The sequence below is a fragment of the Cervus elaphus genome, chromosome 2 (genome assembly GCF_910594005.1).
Source record: "Cervus elaphus chromosome 2, mCerEla1.1, whole genome shotgun sequence".
NCBI lineage: Eukaryota > Metazoa > Chordata > Mammalia > Artiodactyla > Cervidae > Cervus > Cervus elaphus.
The window spans coordinates 28,218,629-28,246,237 of NC_057816.1; the positions used below are offsets into that span (position 1 = coordinate 28,218,629).

General features: G+C 35.4%; 1 protein-coding gene across 8 annotated transcripts in view; it reads left to right on the forward strand.

Annotated features, from left to right (window-relative positions):
• The window catches only part of GAS2 (growth arrest specific 2), a 168,212-nt gene that overhangs the window by 48,226 nt on the left and 92,377 nt on the right, over positions 1–27,609 (forward strand). For all 8 annotated transcript variants that reach the window (XM_043875190.1, XM_043875238.1, XM_043875242.1 and 5 more), the window contains 2 exons: positions 1,461–1,582; positions 23,889–24,030. In XM_043875190.1, the coding sequence (XP_043731125.1) occupies positions 1,461–1,582; positions 23,889–24,030 (264 nt within the window). The remainder of the gene's footprint in view (positions 1–1,460; positions 1,583–23,888; positions 24,031–27,609) is intronic.

Below are 27,609 nucleotides of genomic sequence, written 5' to 3' on the forward strand. Positions count from 1 at the left end.
GGGTTGTGTTTAGCAGTATTAACTTTGGTGGTGATTATATGTTCTGGAGGCAGAAGTTGAGGATATGAAGACTAGTCATTGCTCTTGTTGATAGAGTTTAGGTATCAGATTATGAATTTTTTTAATTAATATTATGGTTCTAGAAACAGAAGGAAACATGTATTCTGAGAATTACAAAACTGGGGAAAGGAAAGCACTTTGGGAAGGGAGTTTTGAGGAACATTTGAGAAAGAAATTATTGGTTTTATAGAGCTGAGGGGATGAAGCAATCAGGAGAGATAAAGAATACAGTTTCTTTGGGGGGGTGACAAAAATGTACTAACATTGCTGTGATGGTAATTGTACAGTTCTATGAATATATTAAAATTCATTGAATTGTGTACTTTAAATGTGTGAGTTGTAAGATATGTGAATCATGTCCCAATAAAGCTGTTACAAAGTGAAAGAAAAACAGAAGAAAGAAAATATACTTTGGGAGCATTTAAGAAAGAAGGAAAATAACTTTTACCCAGTGAAATGTCAGGGGTGGATAACTGTGAGTCATGTTCGTAAGAGTGGTAATTGAAGCTATGGATGTTTGTGAAGAGGTAAAAAAGCAGAGATATGAACCTAATAATTCCATACTTCAAGCACTGGGTCAGTCAGGAAGGGAAGGAATGGTTAGAGGGATAGTGTTTTCTTATAGAGAGTTTACTACTTGCATTAACTTTACGTGTATTATTGTGTTGGCTTAAAAAATGGACAAAATGAGAGTTGTGAGTTAAGTTTTCTTTGGGGCAAAATGAGAACTGGGGCTGAGAAGACAGCACCTCAGATAGCTCTGAGAGACTGCTCCAAAGAAGCAGGGAGGAAAGGTCAGTACATATGTGATTTTGGTGAAAGGGAAATACATGCAATCGAGTACATATTTTTCCAGAAGGTTTCTGCGAGTCTCATGAAACTTTTTGATAGTTATGAGAAACAGTGGCCACTGTGAAGGATTTTAGTGTTTTTCTAGATATGAGGGGGTTTCCCTGGTGGCTCAGGGGGGAAACAATCTGCCTGTAATGCGGGAGACATGTGTTCGTTCCCTGGGTTGGGAAGATCCCCCGGAGAAGGCAATGGCAACCCACTCCAGTATTCTCGCCTGGAGAATCCCAAGGATGGAGGAGCCTGGTAGGCTACAGTTCACGGGGTTTCAAAGAGTCGGACACAATTGAGCGACTTCACTTTCCTTTCCTAGATATGAGGAGATAAAAGAATTGGGCTCCTAAAGAGATCAAATTGAGACCAAAGGAAAACATAAAATTCCAAAGAAGCCATTTTTTTTTTTTTTTTTCAGTGATCTCCTATCCCAGATATGTAACTTAGCTGGAAATGGAATTTTGGTGATTAAAACTGCATCAAATATGTTGGCGTGAATGTCACATTTGGGTTGGGGAATGGTTGTGCTTTTATAAGACTTCTCTTTGTTATTGCAGGGAAGGAGATTACGGCAGAGACTTTTATGGAGAAGTTGGATAATGGTGCCTTGCTCTGTCAACTTGCAGAAACTGTGCAGGAGAAATTTAAAGAGAGCATGGATGCTGCCAGGCCCACCAAGGTAAAAGATCCCAAGGCAGAATCACTCACTGTCAGATGGCGGATAGCATTTGTAATAGCTTGCAAATTGAGCTTAATTGGAGGACTGTTGTGAATGGATGCATTAATTCCTCTGTTAACAACAAAACATGGAGGGTGCTTTAGAATTAGGTAACCTGTTATTTGCACTCTATTTACAGATGATCCTTTTGGTTAAGTTTAATTAAATAGAAGGTTATGGAAATTGATGGCACTAAATAGGAAACAAATACTGTATATAAACTGGTTGAATCTGATGTATTGATTTAAAATATAGCAGAGGAATAATATGTCATCAGGCAATGAACAAAATCTGGGTAAGAAAGACATACTGAATAGGTGTTTGTTTCCAAATAGAATTATTATGGCTATACATTGGAACAAAATCTCTGGAATATGTAATTTTTTGCTCTTTTTAAGTGAGCAGTAGATTGAACTAAGTGACTGTGGACAAATTATTTTCTTTCTGTCTGTTCAGATTTCTTTTCTGCACATTGTTCTGATACTTTCCCTAGCTATTATAAACACATAATAAAAATGTGGTGTTAGATTTTTTGAAGGGAACAATGGAGATGAAACTATTCTTAATTTTACACAGAGAAGGAAAAAAGGTAAGAAAAAATGAGGTTAAAATAATATTAAGACAGCTTAAAAGAAAAAGAAAAAAAATTTCTGCAACTCTGGCAAAAGAAAAAGAAAAGCTGATTATATAAAGCTTCTTTATGATTACTGAACTAAAAATCTAACCAAAAGATCAAGCTCCCTGAATTAATATATTTCTTTTTATCGCACTGTAGTTAGTTTGGGGATGAATTTTTCTTTAGTTTTTAATATCACTCTGTAAAGTATTACATAATATACAAAGCCCCTCCAGTTTTTTTTTTTTTTTTTTTCATCTTAAAAACAGCTCTGTGAGTGTTACTTAGTTCAGTGGCTCCCAAACCTTGCTGGGCCAAGGAATCACCTGAAGATCTTTAAAAACTGTTGGCCTGGCTTCTTTACCTGAGCATTCTGATTTAATCCATATGGAGAGGGATCTGGGGGGTGGGGTATCTAAACAACTCAGCAGGTGATTCTGATGTGCAGCAAAGTTTGGGAACCACTGAGTTCATTTTTATACATTTAGATGCAGATTAGATGATTTGTGAAAGATCACCCAGCTAGTAAATGATGGAGCAAGAACTTGGCATAGAGGTCCCCTTTCCAAGTCAAGTGCTCTTTCATTTTGGTTCTCCTTGCATAGCTTAGACATGAAGAAATTGCTTATGAAAATACAAATTTAATGTTAGAACTGTTAGGACACCTATTTTTCTCTGTGGCTTCCATTGTAATGTAATTGGCCTCTACTTCTCTTCTCTAATGAGAAAACATGATTCCTAGTAGGACAGTGTGTATAGAAAATTCACTCTAAAATAATTAACAGAGGAAAAATAGTGTTGTGCCCAGACTTGTTTGAAAGCATAAACTTAGTATTGTCTAGATCCTGCAACCTCTATTTGTATTATTTATTGTTGAGAAAAGAAAGCTCGTTGTCTCCTTATTAAGATCTTGAACTCTTCCAATTAGCAAGGAGTAAACGAGGTACAGTTTTCTGGTTTTATTTTGTAAACTTCTGCTTTTTAAATCAGAAACTAAGATCCCTGAATAGAATTATAAGACTGTCAAGTGTAAGATAGCCCCCCAAAGCATTACTCTATTGCACAAAGGCTTTGATATTGAACAGATTTTGCTTGGGTTCTAGTTTTATTATTTATTGAGTGGGTATGTCTGAGCCTTGGCTTCATTATCTGTAAAATAGGATTAAAAAGCCTGTATCTGTGCTTCCCAGAGAGTATGAAACAGAAAATCTCATGATAAATGTTACCTCTCTTCCCCATTTGAGAGAGTTAAAAGATCCTGGTGAGAGCTTCAGATTAACTAGAGGAAATCAGAAGAAAAAGTGTTTTGTGAAAGTTTAGTGCTAGCATGTAGCTGTTATATCCAAATATATGTATATTTGCCCCAAATCTCCATAAAAATATGTAATATTAAGGATAGCTAGAGGTCAAGAGTTTGCTAGCTATTTCCTTTGAAACATTTATTTCAAATTATATTATTTTTATAATAAAACTATAAAACATAAAAAGAAACAAAGGAAATTTTCCTTTCAAAGTAAGTACGACTGCAACAAACTTTGATTAAACAACTTGAAGGACTTTCTTGACCCTAAGTCATTTGTTTAAGTGAATAAAAAACTCAAGTGTATTTTGATTATGATAAACATATTTTAGCATAAAAGCTCAACCGTCATAATTAAACAACTGTAGGTTTTTAAAAACCATTATGACCTAACTTTCAGTGCTTAGAAAGTCAAATTTACTCTGAGTTAGAAGTTAACACAATTGCTTTTGACTGAATTGCCTTCTGTGCCCTTGGCAAAATTCATATATTTCACAACTTACTTCCAAAGCAGCTTAAATCAAAATAGCATGTGCTTTATTTTATGAAAAATGCAAAGACAGCTAGTTTTTCTTTTTTTGAGTTTTATGAGAAATTTTCCAAAAGATGAAAAGCCAAATGGCTAATATCTTCATAGCTATTATTGTTCATAAATATAATTTTGTCGCAGTTCATGGTTTTTCAATCCATCTTTGTCTATAAACAGAAATAGTTGTTATATGAGATTCTACAATATTTTGTTATTATTAAATCTAAATTTAAACCAGAATAGACTTACTAAAACCCAGGTAGTTGAGTTTAAATGGACTATTTCCCTTAGGAGACTTTCAAATTGAAGGTTACAATATAAAGGTCACAATATTAAGTTTGCTTACGTGTGTAAGTAATTATTTTCCACCTTGGCATTTTGAAATTTAAGAACAACTGTGGAAAAGATAGATGAGCTGACCAATTACTTTGCTGAATTAGTGAAACTATTATGTTTAGGAAGATGTTAAAACAGAATTACTTTAAAAAAATCAGCAACAAATTTGATCCCATCTAAAGTCACATTGTAGGAAGTCCTTTGTAATTTTTTACAGCAGCTTAAATCTCATGTTCTTATTCTCATAGTAATATTTTTACTTTTCTTGAGTGATAGTTAATTTGGGAATTTTACAGCTGTGTAAACACATTAGAGTGAGTAAGTTATGTCTGGTATGTGTGAAGCATGTCTGTGTTAAGAGTGATTTAAACACTATTAATATTTGCAAGTAAATTGAATAAATAGGTTAGACAGTTTATGTATTTAATATTTTAGTTATAAATGCATGACTCATAGCCTATTCTGACTTAATAAAATACCCTGAATGAAGATAAATTATATCCTATGATTCTTTCCAAGCATCAGTGGATCAATTTAAAAAATAGCCACTCTGTGTTTTTAGCTATAAGTAGTTAATCTTAGCCTTTGGGTTTTCTCATTTTACATGGGAGAAACGCAGAGCTTTCACAAAATTAGGCCATAGCTGGGTAGAAGCATTTGAGTCCAGTGGGCTGCAAGTGAGTATATAATTTGGTTTTGATTAGTTTAAATATACCATAATCTGATCAATTCACTATAAAAATAAATTTTAACAATCCAAGATCTGAGGAACTTTAACAGCAAAAATCTGAATAGAACTTTCCAACTTAGATATGAAAACCAAAACAAGTGGTAAGTCCAAGGTTAGGTTTTATGCCTTTTGACCCTTAGTTGCCTGACTCAACCTGGCATCTCCAATCAAAACAAAATAATCATTACATCGATATATGAAATTTCATGTCCTGATCTAAAGAGTTCCATTGCAGGAACCCCTTCTTACTGTATATTTACTGCTTTTCTTCCCAGTCATAACTTGCTGATTTGTGTACATGATTCTCTGAACCACTGGGGCATTGACATGGTTCAAAAATACTCAAAAGATTCAACCTCTCTTTTTCTCCCAACATTCCTTTCTGTTTGTCTCATTTATCTTAAGAGACTCTACCCCAGACATCAGAGTTTCCCTAGGTTCAGAGCTTCCTTTGACTTCAAAGAGCCCTGGGTGGTTAGATCAGGTTTGAAGTACATGAAGGGAGAAAGGGAAAAAAAAAAAAGTTCTGTTACTTGGTAAATGCTGCATTATGCTCCACGGAAGGAACTGAGCATACAGCGTCTAAATGTGGAATCCAGCCCTTGTTTACGGCAAAGGGGAAAGAACATCCTAGTCAGATAGGATACTCAGAGTACATTTGCCCATCAAGAATACCTGGTTCTCTGATCTGTGAGATCGCAGTACCTCAGGATGTTGTCTCATCCAGGAATTAAATACGACATAAATATTAGAGTTTTTCCCCTCAAAAATCAGTAGCACATTTTGTTGAGAGAATATCTTCTCAAGATTGAATTCAGAGAAATTGAGAAATTTGTGTGTATGGCTGACATCTCTGACAGAACAGGAAAGTTTGGTAGAAGTGATAAAAGGTTTTTGAAAAGAAAATCTCAGCTGTGATTATTCTACAGGAACCCGTATCTACCTATGCAACTAAAATAACTGAATATTTATTAAGAAATTTGTGATTTTGAAATGCCAATATATTGCCAGTATTAAACCAACAGAGTAAATCATGACAAGAAGGAGGAAATAGAGGTAGAATGATATAGAAATAAATGATTTTTGATGGGCTATTTTGCTGTCTGGGTTTGAGAAGGAAAAAATAGGAAAGTCAGTAATAAAGTCAAATTCCTTGGAACTAAAGGAAATAAATATAAATATCTTCAAATTTTGAATAAAGTCAATTATTTCCTATTATAAAGTGAAATTTTCTTGTCCTTATTTCTCTGAGTCCCTAAACACTGGACAAAATTTTCGTCTCTAGCTTAGGGATAATGAAATGTCTTGCTTAAAGTTTTTATCTTTGTGAGTTTTTTCAGTTCTATACCTTCTTACAGCGCATGCATGCTGAGTTGCTCAGTCATGTCCGACTCTCTGCGACGCTATGGACTGGAGCCTGCCAAGCTTCTCTATTTATAGGGTTTTACAGGCAAAAAGGAATATACCTTAATGGGGCTTACATGCTATAGCATAAATGTTGGTGTATAATACGGAATGATATGAAAACGTTCCTGACTATTTTTTCACCCTTTGTCAACTAGGCATAGGGGACTTGATGTGGATTTATATGTGCAGACTGAGGGAAAAAGTAGCGTGAAAAGGTGGGTAGGATAGGAAGTGAATAATGCTTATGGAATTTACCTGGATCTTCAGGCCTGATTGAACTAATTCCATAGGTGACACTTTTACTCCATGGTAGAGTATTGCTAGCGACAACTGAAAATATGGCTAAGGTGATTATCTGGCACTAAGTTCGTTATAAACCATTCAAGTTTCATTGGCATTCGTATCCTAAAATTGAGATTCAACCTCCATCAGACAACCATAGCTAGCTAGGAACTCTTGCATGATGTGGCGAGCACAGATGTCCTTTACAAACAAGGCAATTTTCCTACATTGTCTACACTACTGGACTCAGAAACTTATTTTCATTGGCGAAACTCCCTTCCTGGATACTCATGGAATTTATCTTACACCTGATAGAATGAATATATTTTATTCTAGTTTTCCTCCTATTCCTGCTCTTCAGTATCAAATCAGTAAAATATCATGATAGTGGAAGAGTTTGATATCTTGTGGGATGTTGAAATCCTCATGGTCCCTATAGGTTATGTCACAGAGCTGAAGCTGATGTGCAAGATAGTAAGTGCTCTGTTATCTCTGTCAAGTATATGTAAACTGATTCTGGAGTTTTCTATTTGTCAGGATTAAGAAAATTACATTTTCCATACCAATAGATGCATGCCAAGGACCAGAATATTTATTCTTATATTTCAGTGAAAAGACCATATCTGGCACAGCTACATCTGGATAGTAGTATGAATTCCTGAATTTTTTCAGAATTGTGATATCTTAATTGGTCCTTCTATCAAAAATGAATTTATTCCCTGTCTCAGGGAATAAAAATTCTGAAAACTGCTAAGAATACCCATGCCAAATACACATTCAGGAAAAAATAAAATAAAATTAACTACTGATGTGTTCAAAGGCACAATAGTCATAGTGTAACATGGACTTAGGTCAGGTACCTGTCTATCTCCTGATCCCCACAAGGCATATCTGTTTCTCTGCTGCTGCTGCTGCTGCTAAGTCACTTCAGTCGTGTCCGACTCTTTGCAACCCCATGGACTGCAGCCTACCAGGCTCCTCTGTCCATGGGATTTTCCAGGCAAGAGTACTGGAGTGGGGTGCCATTGCCTTCTCCTCTGTTTCCCTAAAGCATAGTAAACAGTTGATTATTAGAAGGAAGCTTTACAGCAAAGGCTTGAGATCGACATTCCTTTCTTTCACTGGGCTCTGGGTCTACAAATTGGCTCTCGTCTGTTAGAGCACCCGCACTGTATTATAATATTTAGCTATTGTTTTGTTCTTTCTTTATTCCTTTATTCTACTCTAAGATCGTCAAAAACATGGTTTGTGTTTTATTCATATGTGGATCCATCATAATAACTGGCATATAGGTGCTCAGTTGACATGGTTTGGATGAATAAATAAGTGAATGAGTGAATCAATGGACCAATGCAAACATTTACTTGTAGATCCAGATGTTATTATGAGATGCTTTTTAATCCTTAAGACTTCAGTTCTTATCAAGTTGGGAATTCCTTCCTCTGCTGGTTTTGCTTAGCTCAAAAGTCTTTGATCTATTAATACAAAATCATATGGAACAAAATTAACTTTCTAAGGAATGGACAAAGCAGGAGATTAGAGAATTTTAGGGTGGTGCAGTGGAAGAAAAAGGGTCTGAGGACATTAAAAGTACTGACAAGAGATGGCCTGAAGCAATAGACCATGGAGGACTAAGCTAGTTAGCATGGGAATATTGGAGGAGGTTGGTTATTTAGTTAATTGTAGGTGTTATTATATATTCACTTGTCACATTTTATTATTTGAGTTCAGAGCACTAGCTACAACTAAAAATGATGATACAATGAACATATTAATATCCAAATGTTTTATTCACTTTGAGAATTTTATTTCAATGCCTGTTTATAATGTTTGCCATAGTTCCTGAAAAATAAAATAAAGATGAGATGAGTGATAACCAGTGGTTTTATGAGTTTGCTCACCACTGAGTATTAGGAGGAAGAATAATTGTAGGGCCTTTCATGTAATAGGTTCTCAAGAGATATTTTTGACCTGAAATGACGTATTGTTACAGCAGTTAAGGAGTGTGTTTTTCAATCACGGAAGAAGCCATAAAGATGAAATTGTCATGTTTGTTTTTTATTTTTTTTTTGCATCTTTTAATCGATAATTGCCCCGCTAGTCCAATAAAACAGTTGGTGAGTGAAATGACAATATAAGAACTATTGTTTCTTCTCAGCCCTTAATTAGCTGTCTATCAAAACACTATTTAACAACCAAGGGAAAAGTAAAGTTTCTGTAAAACTGTAAGAGGGAATCAGGGAATTTCAGTGCTCAGGGATAATAAGCAATAAATATTGCTATTGGCTTTCCAAAATTGTGTTATTTTATTCATCAATAGATAACTCAAAAAGAAAGATAAAAATGGTCATAAAGGATAGCAAGTTCACATATTACCAGCCTTTAATAATATAGAATATTATAAACTATAAATAGTTCATAATAATTGAGTCCTACTTATATATGTCATTTTAAAATTTGATAGATAATTGGTGAGTTTATGTTAGGAACAGGAGATGATATTATTCATTTGGATATTTATGTATGTATGTGTTGTTGGTGAGAAAGAGTATGGCATAAAGGTAGGAATTTACTCTCAAGGAATATGGTCTACTCAAGGAATTTACTCTCTGTTAGGGAGAATATAAAGGGCTTCCCGGGTGGCACTAGTGATAAAGAACCCGCCTGCCAATGGAGGAAACATAAAGAGACGGGTTTGATCCCTGGGTCTGGAAGATCCCCTGGAGGAGGGTATGGCAACCCACCCCTTGCCTGGGAAATCCCATGGACAGAGGAACCCGGCAAGCTGCAGTCCATGGGGCTGCAAAGAGTCAGACACTACTGAAGCGACCTAGAATGCATGCAGGGAGAATATATGTATGTGGTAGTAGGCAGATTTTCAGATCAAGTAAAATATAATTTATTATTGTTACGTTTACCTTTTTTCTTACTTACCTAGACCAGTAGGTGCTGACCTTTTTGTATGAGCAGAAACAAGTCATTTTTTTCCTAAGTTCTAATGTTCTTTTTACATTGGAGTTTACGTCTGATGAGCTTTTTGTGCTAAGAGATGTTAGAGAGGGTGTTTTTAGCCCCATTGTAAAACTCAACAGAATTCCCACAATCCAAAATGAGGGGGAGAAGAAGAAAGGCTAGGTAAATTTGCCAAGTTTCAGAGGTTACACGTTTATGTGGATCTGCTGATAAAGACCTCTCCTTCAAATCTTTTTGGAAAACTGTTTCAAAAGTTCCAAGTGTAAGATAGTATTTAGTAGTATGAATGAGGGTTGCATTAAAGATATGTGAAGCATAAGACAGAAAATAAAGCATGTTGAATTGAAATTCCGGAAAACGTGAAAAAAAATTAAAACAAATCCTGGATTAGAAGAAGGAAGCTCACACACACACATATACACACACACACAAACACACACACACAAGCATAGACATACACATTTTTTCATCTGCATCCGAGCACCAACAGAATGTTGCCCCCTGAGCGTAAAAGCAAACCTGATCAAATTTTTCGACGATGATATCATCTCTTCCACTTACATGCTCACATCCTGCATTTTAACCGCATTCAGGCACATGGGCAAGACAAAATTGTAAAAAATAGTGTAATTGGGGAACTATTTTCATGACATTTGATAGCACTCATTGTGGTCACTGCTGTTTCAAAGCACTGTGGATATAGAATATTGTGTCAAGAAAAGTCACTCTCACCATATGGAAAGTAGAAAATTAATTAATTTGAAATGAGCTGTTACTAAATGCTTTGGAGAAATTCAGGTCATTTAAACAAATCAATAATGATTATGCATGCCATTTATTAATGGAGAACATTCCCAGATTTTATAATAAGAACATTTTTAAGGGGCTGAAAATCAGGGGAAAAGGGTTTCTTTTTTTAATTTAAACACGTCTGGAGATTGCTAGGTGGTTTAAAATATAAGAACTCACCATATTGACGTGTGTGTGGTCCAAGAGAGGTGGTACTGGTACATTACAGGCTAATGGCATAATGTTTTCTAGATGAGGTAACTGAGTTTACAGCATATAGAGCTTTTCAAATATATCTTAAGCTTTTAGGGGCTGACTACATGAATACCTTCTATTGTTTCCCTTAGTAGTTTGAAAATGCATTACATATCATGCATGAAGCTGTCTAGTATGTATTCAATGTTTATATTACTTTGCTAGTCATGTCTAATTTCACACCAGCATAGGCTGCTTGTCCACTGAATAGCTTGCTAGCACCACTGCTCCATATAAGAAGTAAGTAGCAATTTGTGTATCCATTTATATATGTATAATTATATACATATAAACTATATTATAAATTATACAAGAGGAACAATACTGCATTTTGTTCCATGTTGTTATATTTGCTTTATTGTTTAAAGACTAAAAAGTAAATGTCTGACCTTTTTCCCTCAGATTAAATGAATTCCCTGTGATAGGATAACGAAGCAAGCATTTGTTAAATTCTTACTCTGGGCCAAATAAGCTTTTTACATGAATTAAATCATCAGATAGTTTAAAACTTAAGTTACATCATTTCAACTTGTAGCTCAAAATTCTCCAATGGCACGTTGGCATATTTGGAGTAAAAGCTGAAATATTTCTAACAGTCCATAAGGCACTACCTGCTCTCTTCCCCAGCTACCTGTCTGATATAATTCTCTATGACTTTCCCCTCACCCAGCTTTGCTGGAGCCGTGCGAGCTTCCTTGCTGTTCTTTGAACCCAACAAGCAGGTTCCATCCACCACAGGGCCTTTGCACTTACTTTCTGTCTTCTTAAGGTTGTCCTTCCTCACATGTGTGTGTGACTCGCTCCTCACTCCCTTCACATATCTGTTCAGATGTCATCTCTTGGCTGACACCTAACCTTTCTATATAAAGTACCATTTAAACAAATATACTATCAAGGGTGAAACAGACCACCAGCCCAGGTTGGATGCATGAGACAAGTGCTCAGGGCTGGTGCACTGGGAAGACCCAGAGGGATGGGATGGGGAGGGAGGCGGGAGGAGGGATCGGGATGGGGAACACATGTAAATTCATGGCTGATTCATGTCAATGTATGGCAAAAGCCACTACAATATTGTTAAGTAATTAGCCTCCAACTAATAAAAATAAATGAAAAAAAAAAAAAGAAACACGGACGAAATGTCAAAACAAAGAGATCATAAATAAAAGTAGCCTAGATATTTAAAAAAAAAAAGTACCATTTAAGGTTGCGCTTCTAGATTTTTCAACAAATAGTTATTGAATGGTAACTGTGTTCAAGATGTTCATAACTAAAAGGGAAAACAGTAAAGCATTACTCTCACCTCTCAAAGGGTTACAGTCTAGTTATGAAAATAAAATATGAATGTATAAAAATGCAGATGTCAATGGTAATTACTCAACAAATGGCATGTATCAATGGTTCTCAAACTTTGTATCACTATAACATATATTGCATTGATGAAACTTTATCAATTACTCAATAAACATTTATTGAACACCTAAAACATGCAGGACAAGGTAACTTGTGGAGTGGCAGGGAAGGGAGAATAACTCTAAGCTAATAATTAAGCCAGCAGTAAATTATAGCTTTGTTACATCTAAGTATGGGAAAGCCCAAGTATATGAGCAAGTAAGAAGACCTAACTTAGTCTTGTAGAAATATTTTTCTATTATTCTGTAATAGGAATGGGCATTAGTCAGGCAGAGAGGGAATAATGAATGTTTCAAGTATAGAAAATAGCACGTATGAAAGCCCTTGAATATCAAAGAATGACTTTGAGGAACTAAAGGTAAATGAATGTATGGATACTAGAACTTAATAGTAGAGCATCAAGAGATGAGAACAGAGCTAAGTTTTGTTGGATGTTGGCCTCTATTTTAAGAACAAAACTATATCATTTCACTGCTTTAAGCAGGAACATGATCAAATATTTAAAAAGAAAACATTAGCAGTGTGAAGAATGGATTAGAAGAGGTGAAAATGGGACTGGGGACCCACTTAGAAAGCTATTGACCGTTTAGCCTAGGATGGTAGCAGAAATACTGGAAAGAAGTAGATGGTTTTGAGCTATACTCTTGGTGGGCTTGGCAGGGTTTGGTGATGAATTAGATAGAATAGGTAAGGGAGACTGGTTCAGGTTTTCATAAATAAAGAAATGGATGACAGTGTTTTATTTTACAGTTGAAAAGGCTGGGGAAGAGTTGAGTTGAGGGAAGATCATGGTTCCTACGTACAGTGCTGTATGCCCCCATGGGTACCCAGGAAGCGCTGTGGGCTCTCTGCCATACCACTCCTTTCTGCTCAAGAAAAATATAAGCAAATGAGTAAGAGGGGGACTCTAGCATTAACCTTGAATATGCCTTAATTGTCATAGTCCTTAAAAGATATTCAGTTATAAACCATTAGATCAGTAGTTTTCTTTTTTTTAAATCACAAACATCTATAGACTTAACTCTTAAATCGAAACACATCATTGTACACCATCTATTGATACAGATAGGAGATTCTATAGGGCTTCAGGTAACAAGTCAATTTGTCAGTGTTCAGGAAGTTTCCGTGGAAGCAGTGAAATTTGAATCTCCCAGACCTGGTGTTAATAGATGGACAGAGAGAAAAGGCAAATACAAAGTAACTGTGTGGTTAATGAACCAAATATTGAAGTTGGAAAGATATAAGCATATTCTAGGAGTAGTGAACACTTGATTGATGTGAAGAGTTCATGAAGAGAATTTGGCACATGGACTGATTAAGCTGATGAGCCTCAAAGATACAAGGCTTAAGCATTTGAATCATTTGCAGACAGTGAGCTGGAGACAGAAAGCATTAAATTTAGAAAAGTTGATATGATGATGATGTTCAGATTTTGTTAGAAGGATTGGGGTTAAAGATAGGAAGAATATTTTGTGACGTTTCTGCCTTTGTTCATACATAAAATATTAAAGTATTTAGAGTAAGAGTGTCAATACTATATTGCAGGATATTTGAATACATATTTATTAGAAAACAGCTGTGAGCTGGATTGATTACTTATTGGCCACAGTAAGAACGGATGAGGGATGAATCAAAGCAAAACTATGCTTTTTGAGGTTTGAAAAATTACAATGATGTGGGGACAAAACTAACAGAAGAAAGTTCTGTTTGGGAGAGAAATATAATAATTTGATAGTTATCCTGGATGGCAAGATATATAAGTGGAAATGAGGAATATTTTTGAGACCATGTCTATATGTTTTAGTGATCATTAAAACCCCCAGCAGGTCACTGAAGCCACAGGCTGAATTTTATATCATTTTTAAAAAAGATTCTCTTTGTTTCAGTTTTCTAACAAGCATATATTTATACCTTACTACATGTCAGGCATTTCAAGAACTTTTCACATAAACTCATACGTCCGTCACAGCAACCCTAGTATGTAGACACTCTTATTAATGCCATTTCGCAGAAAGTGAAGTTGGTTTTCATACCTGAAGTTGTGTAAGTAGTAAATCAGGATTCAAGATTCAAATTCAGGCAGCCTAGCTCCAAAGTTTGTGCTTGTAACCATTCCATTCTGTTGCCTTTTGCTGGGCAAATGCTTTGGCTACAGTCAGACTCATGTTTATCCAGCAAATTTTCCATAAGCACTATTTGATAGATGCTGAGGATAAGATGGTGAACAAAACCGTACACTGTTCCCTTCCTCCTGGGTTAAACCATCTGGTGGGAGGCAGTTGCCTATCAGTTAGTCTCACATGGGGACGTGGCAGCAAGAGCACTTGAACACTGTGGATTTTAAGCAGTTATAAAGCGGATTTGAGGGGTGGTGTTTTGGAGTAAGTGATCCATCATCTGGGACTGGGAGGTAATTAGAGATGTAGAAAGGGCAGAGGACAGTTCTGTGTAAGGGCTGTGTGGTTGGAGGGAGAATGGGGAGGATGGGAAGGTGGGAACAGAAGCGAGTGTGGCTATGGAAGAGTGAAGGACCATGGAAGCCACTATGGAAGTGGGGGCCTAAGGAAGGCTATAGAAGCCACTATGGAACCCACTTTTCCATAGTGTGGCTATGGGAGAGTGAAGGACCGTGGTCCTAAGGTCAGTAGGTAGAAGCCAGGCTAATATAAATCATGCAAGCCATATTATAAGGAGCTCTCTGTCTTTATAAGTGGGCTTCCTTGGTGGGTCAGATGGTAAAGAATCTGCCTGCAATGCAGGAGACCTGGGTTCAATCCCTGGATTGGGAAGATCCCCTGGAGAAGGAATTGGTAACCCATTTCAGTATTCTTGCCTGGAGAATTCCATGGAGAGAGGAACCTTGCAGCTACAGTCCATGGGATCGCAGAAAGTCCAAAATGACTTAAGTGACTAACACTTCTCTTCATGAATGTAAAATCTCAAACTTTTCCTATGTATTTGTGGGCTTATTTTATTAATTACAGATGTGATGATGTAACTGTTTTTCAACTCTCATCAGGGTATTTTGTGTAAATAGACTGAAAGTAGACATGTATTTGAAAAACATAACGTTAATTGGAGGTAAACTATGGTCTAGGATTGGTATTAGGCATTTTCCAAAATATCTTGTTTAAGTCTCATAAGAAGTTACAAATGATGAACCTGAGGTTCCAAAGGTTAAATAGATTAAACAAGCATTCTTGATCGCCATCTTATTGCTGGTGATTTGCAGTCTTTTTTTTTTTTTTGACAGGTTAAAAGAATTTTATTGCAAGGAATTATACCATTGTGGGGGCTGGCCAGGCAATCCAAATACCTCTAGGGCAGACCATCAGGAAGGACAGGCAGGAACTCTAGAAGGGACTAAAGCTACTGCCCACTGGTGAAATTTCTTTAGGGAAGCCTCAGATCTATTCTTTTTTTGTTTGTTTGTTTTGTTTTTGTTTTTTTTTTTTGTTTTTTTTTTATTAGTTGGAGGCTAATTACTTCACAACATTTCAGTGGGTTTTGTCATACATTGATATGAATCAGCCATAGATTTACACGTATTCCCCATCCCGATCCCCCCTCCCACCTCCCTCTCCACCCGATTTATCTGGGTCTTCCCAGTGCACCAGGCCCAAGCACTTGTCTCATGCATCCCACCTGGGCTGGTGATCTGTTTCACCCTTGATAATATACATGTTTCGATGATGTTCTCTCGAAACATCCCACCCTCGCCTTCTCCCACAGAGTCTTAAAACTTTCCTCTCTGAATTACTAAAAGTTTAAATCCCTATGTTTCAAATTTACTGAGCATCTATGGCGATACCATTATGAGCATTTACAATGCCCCAACTCTGCAGTCCCATAAATTATTTTTAAAAAATCTGCTCAAAAAGTGTTTAGAAGTCAGCACTAAAATAAGGAATTTCCTGGGATCCACCCATAAGGCAATCTTTGGACTTTTGAAAATGTTTTTCTTTATTGGATATCATATGGATGGGTACTAAAAAGGAGTTTTCACCAAAATATTAGAACCCTGTGAACTTGAAATCTGCTGCCAATAGTCATAAATTATCATACCTTAGAATGTACAAAATGTTGTTGGAAAGGAAAAATTTGAGATACATTTTAAAAGAATTTTCCTGTCTATTTCCTTAAGGTAATTTCTTGATTGTAGAAAGGACCCAGAAAACTGACATACACTCTCAAAAACGTTTTTGGAAGTATCATCAATTTGTTTGAGTTTCTATAAGTAATACTTAACAACTGCGGTGAATTTTGTTGAGACTCTGAGGGACTGTCACACCTGCCAGTCTAACACTCCTTTCTTTAAGGAATCTTTCATATTCACAGACTGTTTCTCTTTCTTCCATTCAGACCTCACTCTTTCAGTCTGAATACTATAGCTGTGATTTAGAGGTATTCCAAGATGGAAGTGGCAAAAGAAAAATCACTGTTTTTTGTGGGGAAAAAAAAAGTGAAAGTGTTAGATGCTCAGTTGTGTCTGACTTTTTGTGACCCCATGGACTATAGCCCACTAGGCTCCTCTGTCCATAGAATTCTCCAGATAAAAATACTGGAGTGGGTATCCATTTCCTTCCCTGGGGGATCTTCCTGACCCAGAGATAGAACCCAAGTCTCCTGCACTGCAGGCAGATTTGTTATGGTCTGAGCCATCAGGGAAGCCCAAACTTGTGTAGAATTGTCTAGAAAAAACTTTTTTTTATTCCTTCCTTCCATCTTTGACAACAAAAGACCTAGTTAATTTTCCAAAGTGTGCATATAATTGATTTAGTACTTCTTAGTTTAAAATGTTATTTATTTGTTTATTTATTTTTAAATTATTCCCCACTACGAACATGGAGATTTTAAACTGGCAACCACATATATTTGCCTACAGATCTGATTGTTTAAATCCAGAGTATTTTCACATTAGACTATCCAGATTTCCAAATTATTCTGAAATAATTGGAAGACCTAACAAGAAATTGTGACTGCATTTCTTTGTGGCGGCAATGAGTTAGAACGAAATAAATATGGCTGCCCCTCTTAGACATAGCATGAGCTCTTTAGTTTTCCACAGTCTCCACCACTTCTTATAGTCCCTTAGAGCTAGCCACTTCATTACTTCTTCTGGGCCTTTGAGTTTATAACTTGCGGTTGAGATTACAATATTAGCAATCTTTGTTAGACATAAAATACCCTTGTGATCCTGGGCTAATTGACTTTTCTGGTCTCATTTTCTCCTCCACATGCATTCTATACTCATCATAACATCCATGTCTCTGTCAGATTTTCACTTTATGGAATGCATTGCTCTTCATTTTTTAGGTTTGGTGAGAACTTAAATCCTTCAATTTTGTAAAATGTTGCTCCTTTGTGAGGCTTTTTTATAATGATGTCTGATCAACCTCTCCCCAAAGTTAAAGACACATCCTAAAATTTTCCAAAGAACCAAATTTAAACTTCTGTTTAAATACTTAAGCTTCTGTTGTATTTCTTGCCATATAATACCATGATTTTAAGTCTGTTCTCAAAGAAACTGAGAGTCTCCAGAAATGAACCTTGGCCTTGTCTGCCTCCAGTACCTAATGTTAGAACTTGAGTGGAGTTGATTTTAATAATGATTGGCTGAATTGAATCAGATTAAATTTCTATTTAAAATTTTTAGAGAGCCTCACCAATTAACTGAATTTTCAAGTGTAGGACTAGACTTCAGGAATTTTTAAGCTAATCTCTCTCTAGTCATACGTAAACCATTAGTTGGGAGAACAGAAGCTTTTTATAGTAACATAGTATTTAGGTAATGATTCCCATGTGGATGTGTATATAAAATTAGGCACGATGCAAATAAAAATGGAAAGAATGCATTTCTTGTTGAATTTCCTATATTTTCTCCACTGTAAAGCATCTGGTGCTTCTTAAATAACTGTCAATTACATAATAAATTTTTCATAGAATTTAATTTTTGGAGTAGATTTAGGTTTATAGCAAAATTGAGCAAAAAGTATAGAACGGTACATTTGTTATAATCAATGAATCCACATTGATGTGTCATTGTCACCCAAAGTCCATTGTAACATTTAGGGTTCACTCTTGGTATTGTACATTCTATGGGATCTGACAAATGTATAATGACATATATATGCCATTATAGTGTCATTCATTATAGTTTCACTGCCCTAAAAACCCAGTGTGATGAATCTCATGATGAATCACCTGATTCTACCCCCCTCCTCTTAAACCCCTAATTATTTCACTGTCTCTATAGTGAAAGTCTCTCAATCTTGTCTGACTCTTTGCAACCCCATGGACTATACAATCCATGGATGGAATTCTCTAGGCCAGAATACTGGAGTGGTTAACCTATCCCTTCTCCAGCGGGTCTTCCTAACCCAGGAATCAAACTGGGGTCTCCTGCATTGCAGAAAGATTCTTTACCAACTGAGCTATCAGGGAAACCCGATGACAACAAAGATAAAAACTATAGTTTTGCCTTTTTCAGAATGTCATATATTTGGAATTATACAATATGAAATCTTTTTAGGTTGACTTCTTTTACTTAGTAATATACATTTAAGGTTCCACTGTGTCTTTTCGTAAAGCACTGAATATAATCCATTTTCTGGATATGTAGCAGTTTATTTCTGCACCTACTGAGGACATCTTGATTGCTTCCAAGTTTTGGCAATTATGAATAAAGCTTCTGTAAACATATGTGTGCAGGTAATAATGTGGACATAAGTTTTCAATTAATTAACGTCTTAACATTTTATTGTCCATTTCATCTTTTAAACGTGAATTTTGAGCACTAGACCTTCATTTCCAGTATCATTTTATTTTATACCAGAAATAATTTCAAATAATTTAAAATACTTAACATCTTTTTCTGGTTTTTAATTTAATTAAATTTTTTATGATTTTACAGGGTGTACCAGGGGTACTTTCCAGGGTGTATCAGCTGGCTCAGATGGTGACAAATCCACTTGCAATGCAGGGGTTCTGGGCTCAATATCTGGTCCGGGAGGATCCCCTGGAGAAGGGAATGGCAACCCACTCCAGCATTCTTGCCTGGAGAATCCCATAGACAGAGGAGCCTGGTGGGCTACAGTCCACGGGGTCTCAAAGAGCTGCTAACGATTGAGTGACTAACAGTTTCACTTTCACTAGAATTTTACTGAGAAACCTTATTGAATTATATTTTTTAATTAATGTAAATATTCTTATATTGTTACAGCTTGAAATTTACACTGCATTTTGCTGTGGGACCCATTCTCTAGAATGGAATGTATCTTGGAGAGAGAAAGGATAGGAAAGGTTGATTTTGAATTCAATGCCATTAAGTTCAGTTGCTATTGTCCTAAATCATAGCTCACTCTGTCTGAGGCATGAAATCTATTGCTGAGTCCCCAGTAGAGGTTGATGGTACCAGAAATAATTTTTCCCATTTTTAATTTCAGTAATTTTGTCTTGAAGAATATATTTTCATCCTTTCTAAAGCCGCCTGGTAGTTATTTTCATATACCTTGGTACTGTGAATGTTCAATGAAATAATTTTATTGAGAGCTTTTTTTTTAAATAAAATATATGGCAGAACTAAAAGGAGCAAGGGGATACAGTGGAAACTTTGATTCCATCACGGAAAGAGTGACTTTATTGCCTGCATATTTGAAAGTACATTCTATATACCCTTTGGAAAAGGAAAGATATTAGTTCTTGGCAATTTCCATTTCTTTTTTTATATATCTCTTCTGTTTTATATCTAAAATGTCTACTTGATGTAATCAAGGGGACTATTTTGTCTCAAACTTTTGTAAAATGGATTATTTAAACTACTAGTAAAGTTAAAAAAATAAACTACTAGTATTAAATTTTCAGTTCACTGCCTATGGAGAACTAAAGATACCATTCTCTCCATTTTTTCTATGTTTAATAGGTGAAAGAAAATACATAATTCTTTATTTTAATGTTACCTGGCTAAAACCTTGGGAAATAAATCAAATGCTGAACTATATTAAATTCCAGGCAATAGTGAGCTTTCATGGAACGGTTAGAAGTGTATGGGTATAAGAGGCTGAATGATTTGATTTCAACTATGTATGAGCTCAGTTTTTCCATCTTGGAAAATGGAGATATTATTATATACCTAATTCATGGCATTACTTTTTGAGAATTAAAAAGGATGATCTGTATGAAAGGATATGTTTTGTGTGCCTAGAGCATGGAGGCACTCACAGTGTTAATTCATCCCTTCCCCGCCTACCGTGTGTTTCAGAAAACAAGAGTCAGGACTGCGTATGTGTGAAGCACTGTATCTGGCACCGTGGCAGTAAAATGATGGAAAATATCCTGGTTCTGTAGGTGCAGATTATAAGTATTGTAAATGTAATTAATCACTGTTGCCCTTCTGAAGCTGTAACACCCACAGCATGGTAACTAGGGCAGGCACATGCTGTTCTCTAGGATGTCAGGAAACTCTTTCCAAATGATGGACATAGTTGTATACCTCAGTAACTCTATCCAGGGGGACTACTGGATTTGAGGGGACCTGAAGGAAATGAGGACAATATTAGTTAGGGGGAAAGCAGTCAAGTGGCCAAATATTGGACTTTCTACACCTCCAAATAATGGTCAAATATTGGACTTTCTAAACCTCCAAATAATGGCTTTATTTTCCCTATTATGAATTCCCGAATATGATAGCCACAAGCCGCAAGTGGCTATTTAAGTATAAGTTGATTAAAAAGGAATTAAATTTAGAAATCAGTCTCAGTCACAATCACCACAGCTCAAGTGCTCAATGACCACATGCCACTAGTAATTACTTGTGATTATTACAATGGGTAGCACAGATATAGAACATTTCTACCAATATTATCACAGAAAGTTCTACTGGAAAACTGTTTAAAAGATGAAATTCAAATTTAGGGGAATGATACAAATTGTTTGCCAATCTTTTCGTGAGTTCTTATAGCTATAGTAGAGAAAAATCAGATGTTTTTAAGAAAATATGAGAGAAGGAAGTCATAGGCAATTCAGTATTGCATTGGTGGCAGTGATAATAACCTTTATTGAACACTTATTCCTTCACTTGAATTATATTGTTTAATTTGCACTCACACACACACATAGTCAACGAGATGCACTTTTTTCCCCTATACATGTTGAATAAAGAGGAGACTGAGGAACAGAAACGTTAAGTAATCTGTCAAAAACTATTGCAGCAGGAAAGTGACACAGCTGGGTTTGAACTCAGGTAATTAATTGGACTCCCAATCCCTAGCAGGTGATTCACTTAAGAGGTAATGGATTGAATTAAAAGACTTTAGAATTGAATTTAATCAGAAAATATTGATAAAATGTAAAAGTCACTCAAAATCTTACTACATATTTTGGAATTATGTAAGACGTAAATGATCCTCTATGCATCAATCACCTTCCTCAAAGGTAATAAGTATTAATTTGATGGATACCCTGCTTGAATTTTCTGTAAATTAATGTTATATAAATAAATACAATGTTCATATTTGTAATCCAACATATTTATATGCAACTTAACTGCATATATGGCCATCTATACTGTGTATGTGTGTGTATACACACACATCATGAAATTGTGGTGTACACATGTGCTTGTATATTATCTGCCTAAGAGTATGTACTGAACGTCTTATGGTTCAACACATATACATTTATCTTATTTTTTTAAAAATTATTGCACAGAGTTCCATTGTATTGTATATTATGCACTATTCAACCATCGCTTTCTTGGCACACTCTTATGTCTATTTTTTCTATTCAGTTAGCATTGCAACAAATATTCTTGTTCATATATTTTAAAGCACTATTATATTTGCAAGATATAGTACAAATATAAAATACTATTATATTTGCAAGATATAGTCTTAGGAGTAAATTGCTAGATTTAAGGATATATGTATTTTAGTTTTAATAAATATTGACTGATGTTCATGAATAGTTTATAAAGGTGATATTATACTAGGCTATTTTTTATTGTTTTTACAATTCATATAGGAAAACATTTCTTTGAAAACCACTACTTAATCACATTGGTTAAGGGGTATTATTATATGTGGGCTTCCCAGGTAGCTTAGTGGTAAAGAATCTGCCTGCCAAAGTAGGAGATGCAAGAGAGGTGGGTTCAATCCCTGGGTCAAGAAGTCATTTCCTGAAGTAGGCTCCAGTACTCTTGCCTGGAAAATCCCATGGACAGAGGAGCCTGGAGGGCTACAGTCCATGGGGTTGCAAAGAGTCAGACGCAACTGAGCAACTGAGCACGCATGCACATTGTTATATGTATCTATATAAATATATGTATATTCATGAAAAAATTTTATTATGTCTAAGCCTAAAACAAACTTAACAACAAAGAGACGGATCTTGGATATTAGACAGACACACTCTTTGAGTGACTTAGTAACTGAATATATTAGTTATGTAACTATAAAATCATTGGACAGGAAAAACCTAGTAATAGTTTGATATTTGCAGGCTTCACCAATACACAAAGACCATATTTCATTTTTTATAACCATCTTTGTAAATGATCTCAACAGTCAACAACATTTTGTTTATATTTTCTTGTTCACAGAGAATAGAAGGAATAATCCTATATATGAATTTAAATCATAAGATGCTTCCCCCTTGATCTTTTTTGCTTTCAGAGGCAAAGCTCTGTCTAGCCCAAATCATCAAATACTTGGCTCAGGCTTTCACATCACGTAGAATCAAACTCTGACTTCATGGAATGCCACGAAAACTGGTTATATTCTATTAAAGGAACAAAAATTACCTCACGCAATTCTTTATAACATTTGGTATGGTAAGGGAGCTTTCTAGGGTTAAAATTTTTGAGGTTAATAATAGAAAAATCTGTCCAGGTTCACACGCTCCCTTATCTTAAACATATTCTTATCCTGGAAGAGAAATGAAGCAGAATATGTAAATATGTTTCAAGTTCAGATAGCAGAAATCCAACCAGAATTATTTTTGTATTACATAATATAGCAATGATCTGTGATTTAAAAGGAAATAGTCTGAAAGAATGAAGATAGCATGTTATTGTTGAAAGATGAAAATTTTCAATATTTCCTTTTCTTGGTATTGGTGATAGAGTCTTCTGGATGTTAGATAATTCTGCTGCTCTTTTTTGACTTTATAATTCTTGTGTAATTCTTGTTGTGTGTCTATGTATGCACATAAGAATGGAGTTGTGTATGCTACATTTTATCTATGTTCATATTCATATTTGTGTTTCATTCTCCTTTCACAAATGAGAAATACATTTATAGATACTTTATGAAAAATACTGACAGAATACACAGATGAAAAAGAAGCCCTCCCCCCCCTAAAAAACAGTAGAAGAGAAAGAAAGTGGCCGTCTGAGCCAGGGAAAGGATTTATGTATATTTACTTCTAGATATTAAAAAGGCAAGTTTATGTTTACAGGCCTAGGTTTTCATACTCTCTTGATTACCAACTAAGTTTCATTTGTGTTTCATATCCTTTCCTATAGCTATTCACAAATCTATTTACTGTTGTGAGGTCATACCAAAGCATTTTATTGAAAACATAAATGTGTCATTGTGATGACTGCCAGATATTCCACCAGAGTGAGATTTCTTTGTTTTTCAGAATCTACCCTTGAAGAAGATTCCATGCAAAGCCAGTGCACCTTCAGGCTCCTTTTTTGCCAGAGACAATACAGCAAATTTCTTATCCTGGTGCCGAGATTTAGGAGTAGATGAAACATGTCTATTTGAATCGGAAGGTTTGGGTATGTATATTTCCTTTAGAATTTTACTTGATATGATATTAAAATTACTGTTTGTCAGTATAACTCTCAAAATTAACTTCTTTGGGTGATTCATTTCACAGTTTGTTAACTTTAAAAAAAATGTAGTTTGTTGTAAACTTGCAGGGTTTTTGTTAACTTCAGTTTTTGAAGGTAGAAAAATTCACCCTCTTACTCTTGGTCTCCTTGTGCATAAAATAACAGGAACATAAGTAGCAGAATTCTTTCCTGGCTAAAAATAAGCATATATATTGCAAAATGGGGGGATTCTTGGAAAATGTAGGGTTAAATTTTACCACCAGGCTCTTACCTGGACTAGAAGAATAGCTACATGTGTTCCAGCCATCCATCATGAGCACTTTTGTCTTTTCACCTCTAAAAAATTATGAAAACACTATCGCTTATAAGCACTTTGTTGAAACATTTTTTAGTTAAGCTTATTTTTAGTTAGTGAAATTTGTTTTTTGCTAGTTAAAAATTAGGCAAACAAGAAAGAGATTAGGGCAAATTGAAAATGATGGAATAAAGACGGGTGGGGTCTCAAAGAGTCAGGCTCAGAGTCTTAGCACATACCTTAGTGCTTAGGCTTACCCAGATAATTCTGGGGTTTTTGTTTTGTTTTATGATTGAATTTTGGCAAATGCACTTCCAGACCACAGAGCCTGGTTTTGTATTTTCCTGGGAGAAAACATACATTGGACCATTTAGTGTTTTGACATTACTTGGTACCCTTAAATGTTCAAATATTTTATATAAGATCTACCCCAGTGGTACTCTATAATGGAAAATATTGGAATTAAAGACCAGTTTTAGTAAGTGGAACTAAGTGAAGAAAGGAGACATTTAGAGGGTGGGGGAAATGCTTTGGTTCTTTTGCCTGAGGCTTTAAAACTCAATTTACAAAACCATGTAATACCAAAGTAAGCTGAGCATCCTTCAGAGAGAACACGTATACAAATTACCTTACTAACATTGAGAATATTCTTTGCCTTGAAGCCTCACAAAACAGAATTCCTTCCCCTGCTGAACCTAGGAAACTGATGGTATGGCAGCTAAAGTCTTACTCATTTTTTGTGCTTAAGGAAATTTGTATTTGTACTGAGAGGAGTTAATGTGATACGGAAAAGACTGTCATCAAATTTCTGAGAAGTCTCTCAGCGGAGAAGAGAATACCATGAGCTTAGACTAGGAGAACATTTTATACCTGAAAGAAAAAGTAAACCAGAATAATTGCACAGTAGCGTACTCTGTACAACAGTGTGCTAAGTGAATGCCCGTTGTATGAATGGACTTTGAATGTTCTTACCATCTCCTCACATCAAAGTAAAAAAAAAAAAACTTAGTGGAAGATATATATGGATATAATTCTTTTTCAGGGCTTTGGTAATTTTACAAATAGATTTTAACTTTCAGGTTTATAGGTTTATGTGAATGGAGGATTATAGGAAGGGAGTGAGGCAAAATTATTTGTGGAAAAAAACCCATGAAAGAGCTATTAAATGTCTGTGGGTATACACACATACACATACACACATATACGCATAAATTTTTAAAAAATCAATTTGTAGAAGTACACTTTTCAGGTGTGGACAAATAACATCATGATTTAAAATCCTGGAGTCCTCCTACATTGCCATGTAGGGAAACTGATTTATTGTTTGTTACTTTGTTCATTGCACAGGTTTCCATTCAAGAAAGAATTTTTCAGTGACTTCTGTAGGCCAAGTGGACTACTAGAAACTATGAATATAAATATGATCTTGTCTCAATTTTCTTACTATCCATAAGTTTTTTTTGTTACTTGAACTAGTAAAACATTCAGCTGGACTCCAAGAAGCTTGGATGATTTTTTAAAACCCCATTCTGATAATAAATAATACATCTTATCTTGAAACAATAAAGCATAATTTAGTTTATATGATAATGGTCCTTATACATAAATATACACTGTGTAGCATATAAAATTATGTCAAGAAGAGTTTTTAAGTGGTCGAGTTCTTCACCCTATTTGACTTTATAAAAAAGAAAACCCATGGTAATTTACATGCAATAACTGTTAAGTATTTTGTTAAAATATCTTTGATTCTGCTTATCTTCTATAGTATAGCTTTGCTTATACCTTGCAATTAAAATATATTTATATAGCCAAGAAACTTTAATAAGACCAACTTTTCAAGGCTATAAAATTTTTAAAATAATTTTGAATCCTCTCTGTACCAAACTAGATGAGATAATTCGGCTTTCTAGTTTGTTACTTAATGAAAAGGTAAATTTGAAGTTTCTGCCTCTTAGAATAGGACATGAGGTGATGTGTAATAGGTCCTGTGGAGATGGAAGCAGGAGCCAGTGTGATAGCGTTGATTTTAGGATTATTCAGAGAAAGGAAACAGCTGTGTCCATCGATGTTCATGATAATCACGAGGAAGGACAATGAGAAATTCCATTTCCCCAAGCAGAACCCATTCTCCTTGGACTTTTCTTATTATTCACTGTGGGTGAGGAGGTGACTGAGCCACGGCTGATGGCCTTGGACGCTGCACTTGCAGAACTGACTTTCTTGCAACATAACACTGTGTACTCTGCTTGATGTCTTTTCACACTTCACTTTTGAAAGGGAATTTAGGACAAGGGTTTCTTCTTTTTTCCCTACCTCAAGATTTCATTTCAGTAGCACACAAGATGAAGAGCAGCCTTTGTGTCCTAGCGTTTTGAACAGCAAATAAAATGAAAAGATGCCCTGATGAAGGGGAAAAAATCTGTTTGAATGAATGATAAAGTAGATCACTGTACTGAGTGTGTACCAAGAAGCTTCTGTCTTTAGCTGTTCAAAGGTCTTTGCCTGCATAAAGCATTCTTATCTTTGTGGCAACTGATACGTTACCCTCTGTGGCAGTGCCTTTTTTTTTTTTTGTACGATTATTTGTGAGAGGATCTTAATCCATGACTCACTCTGTCTGTTCTCTTTCCACGACAGCTAATAACAAGAAATCTCAGTGGGTGGGGAAAGATGCCAGGGATGAACTGTGGAGTATAGACAGCATCTGATTCCATATGCTTCTCTCATGCTTGTTGCTTTGATTCTTGGCAGATAACTATGCCACATGATGCAATCACGTATAGAGTATAACCTGCCGTTTATCTTCTAAGACGTTCTTGAGAGAGAGCTTTTCCTCTTCAAATGTCAGTTCTTAGATGATGAGTTAACTAATATCCCAGAATAGTATTTCAGAAATGAGTCAATAGAAAAATAGATACATGTCATAAAAAACTTTTTCATAAAATATTTATAAAAGCCCAAAAGAGAGATAAAAATCTTTGATACCTTAGTGATAAGTCAGATGCAAATAAAAACTATGAAAAATTAGTGATGATTAAGAATTGTATATTTAATGTTGGAGTAAAGTCAACACTAAATATTCAATTCTTAACCCTCGCTAATTTTTCATAGATTGAATTTGCATTTGACTTATTACTAAGGTATCAAACATAGAGGAAAGTGGGGTCTTCTATTGCTGAAAAATAATTGGAAATTTTTTGCCTTTTTTTGTCTTCTTGGGCAAT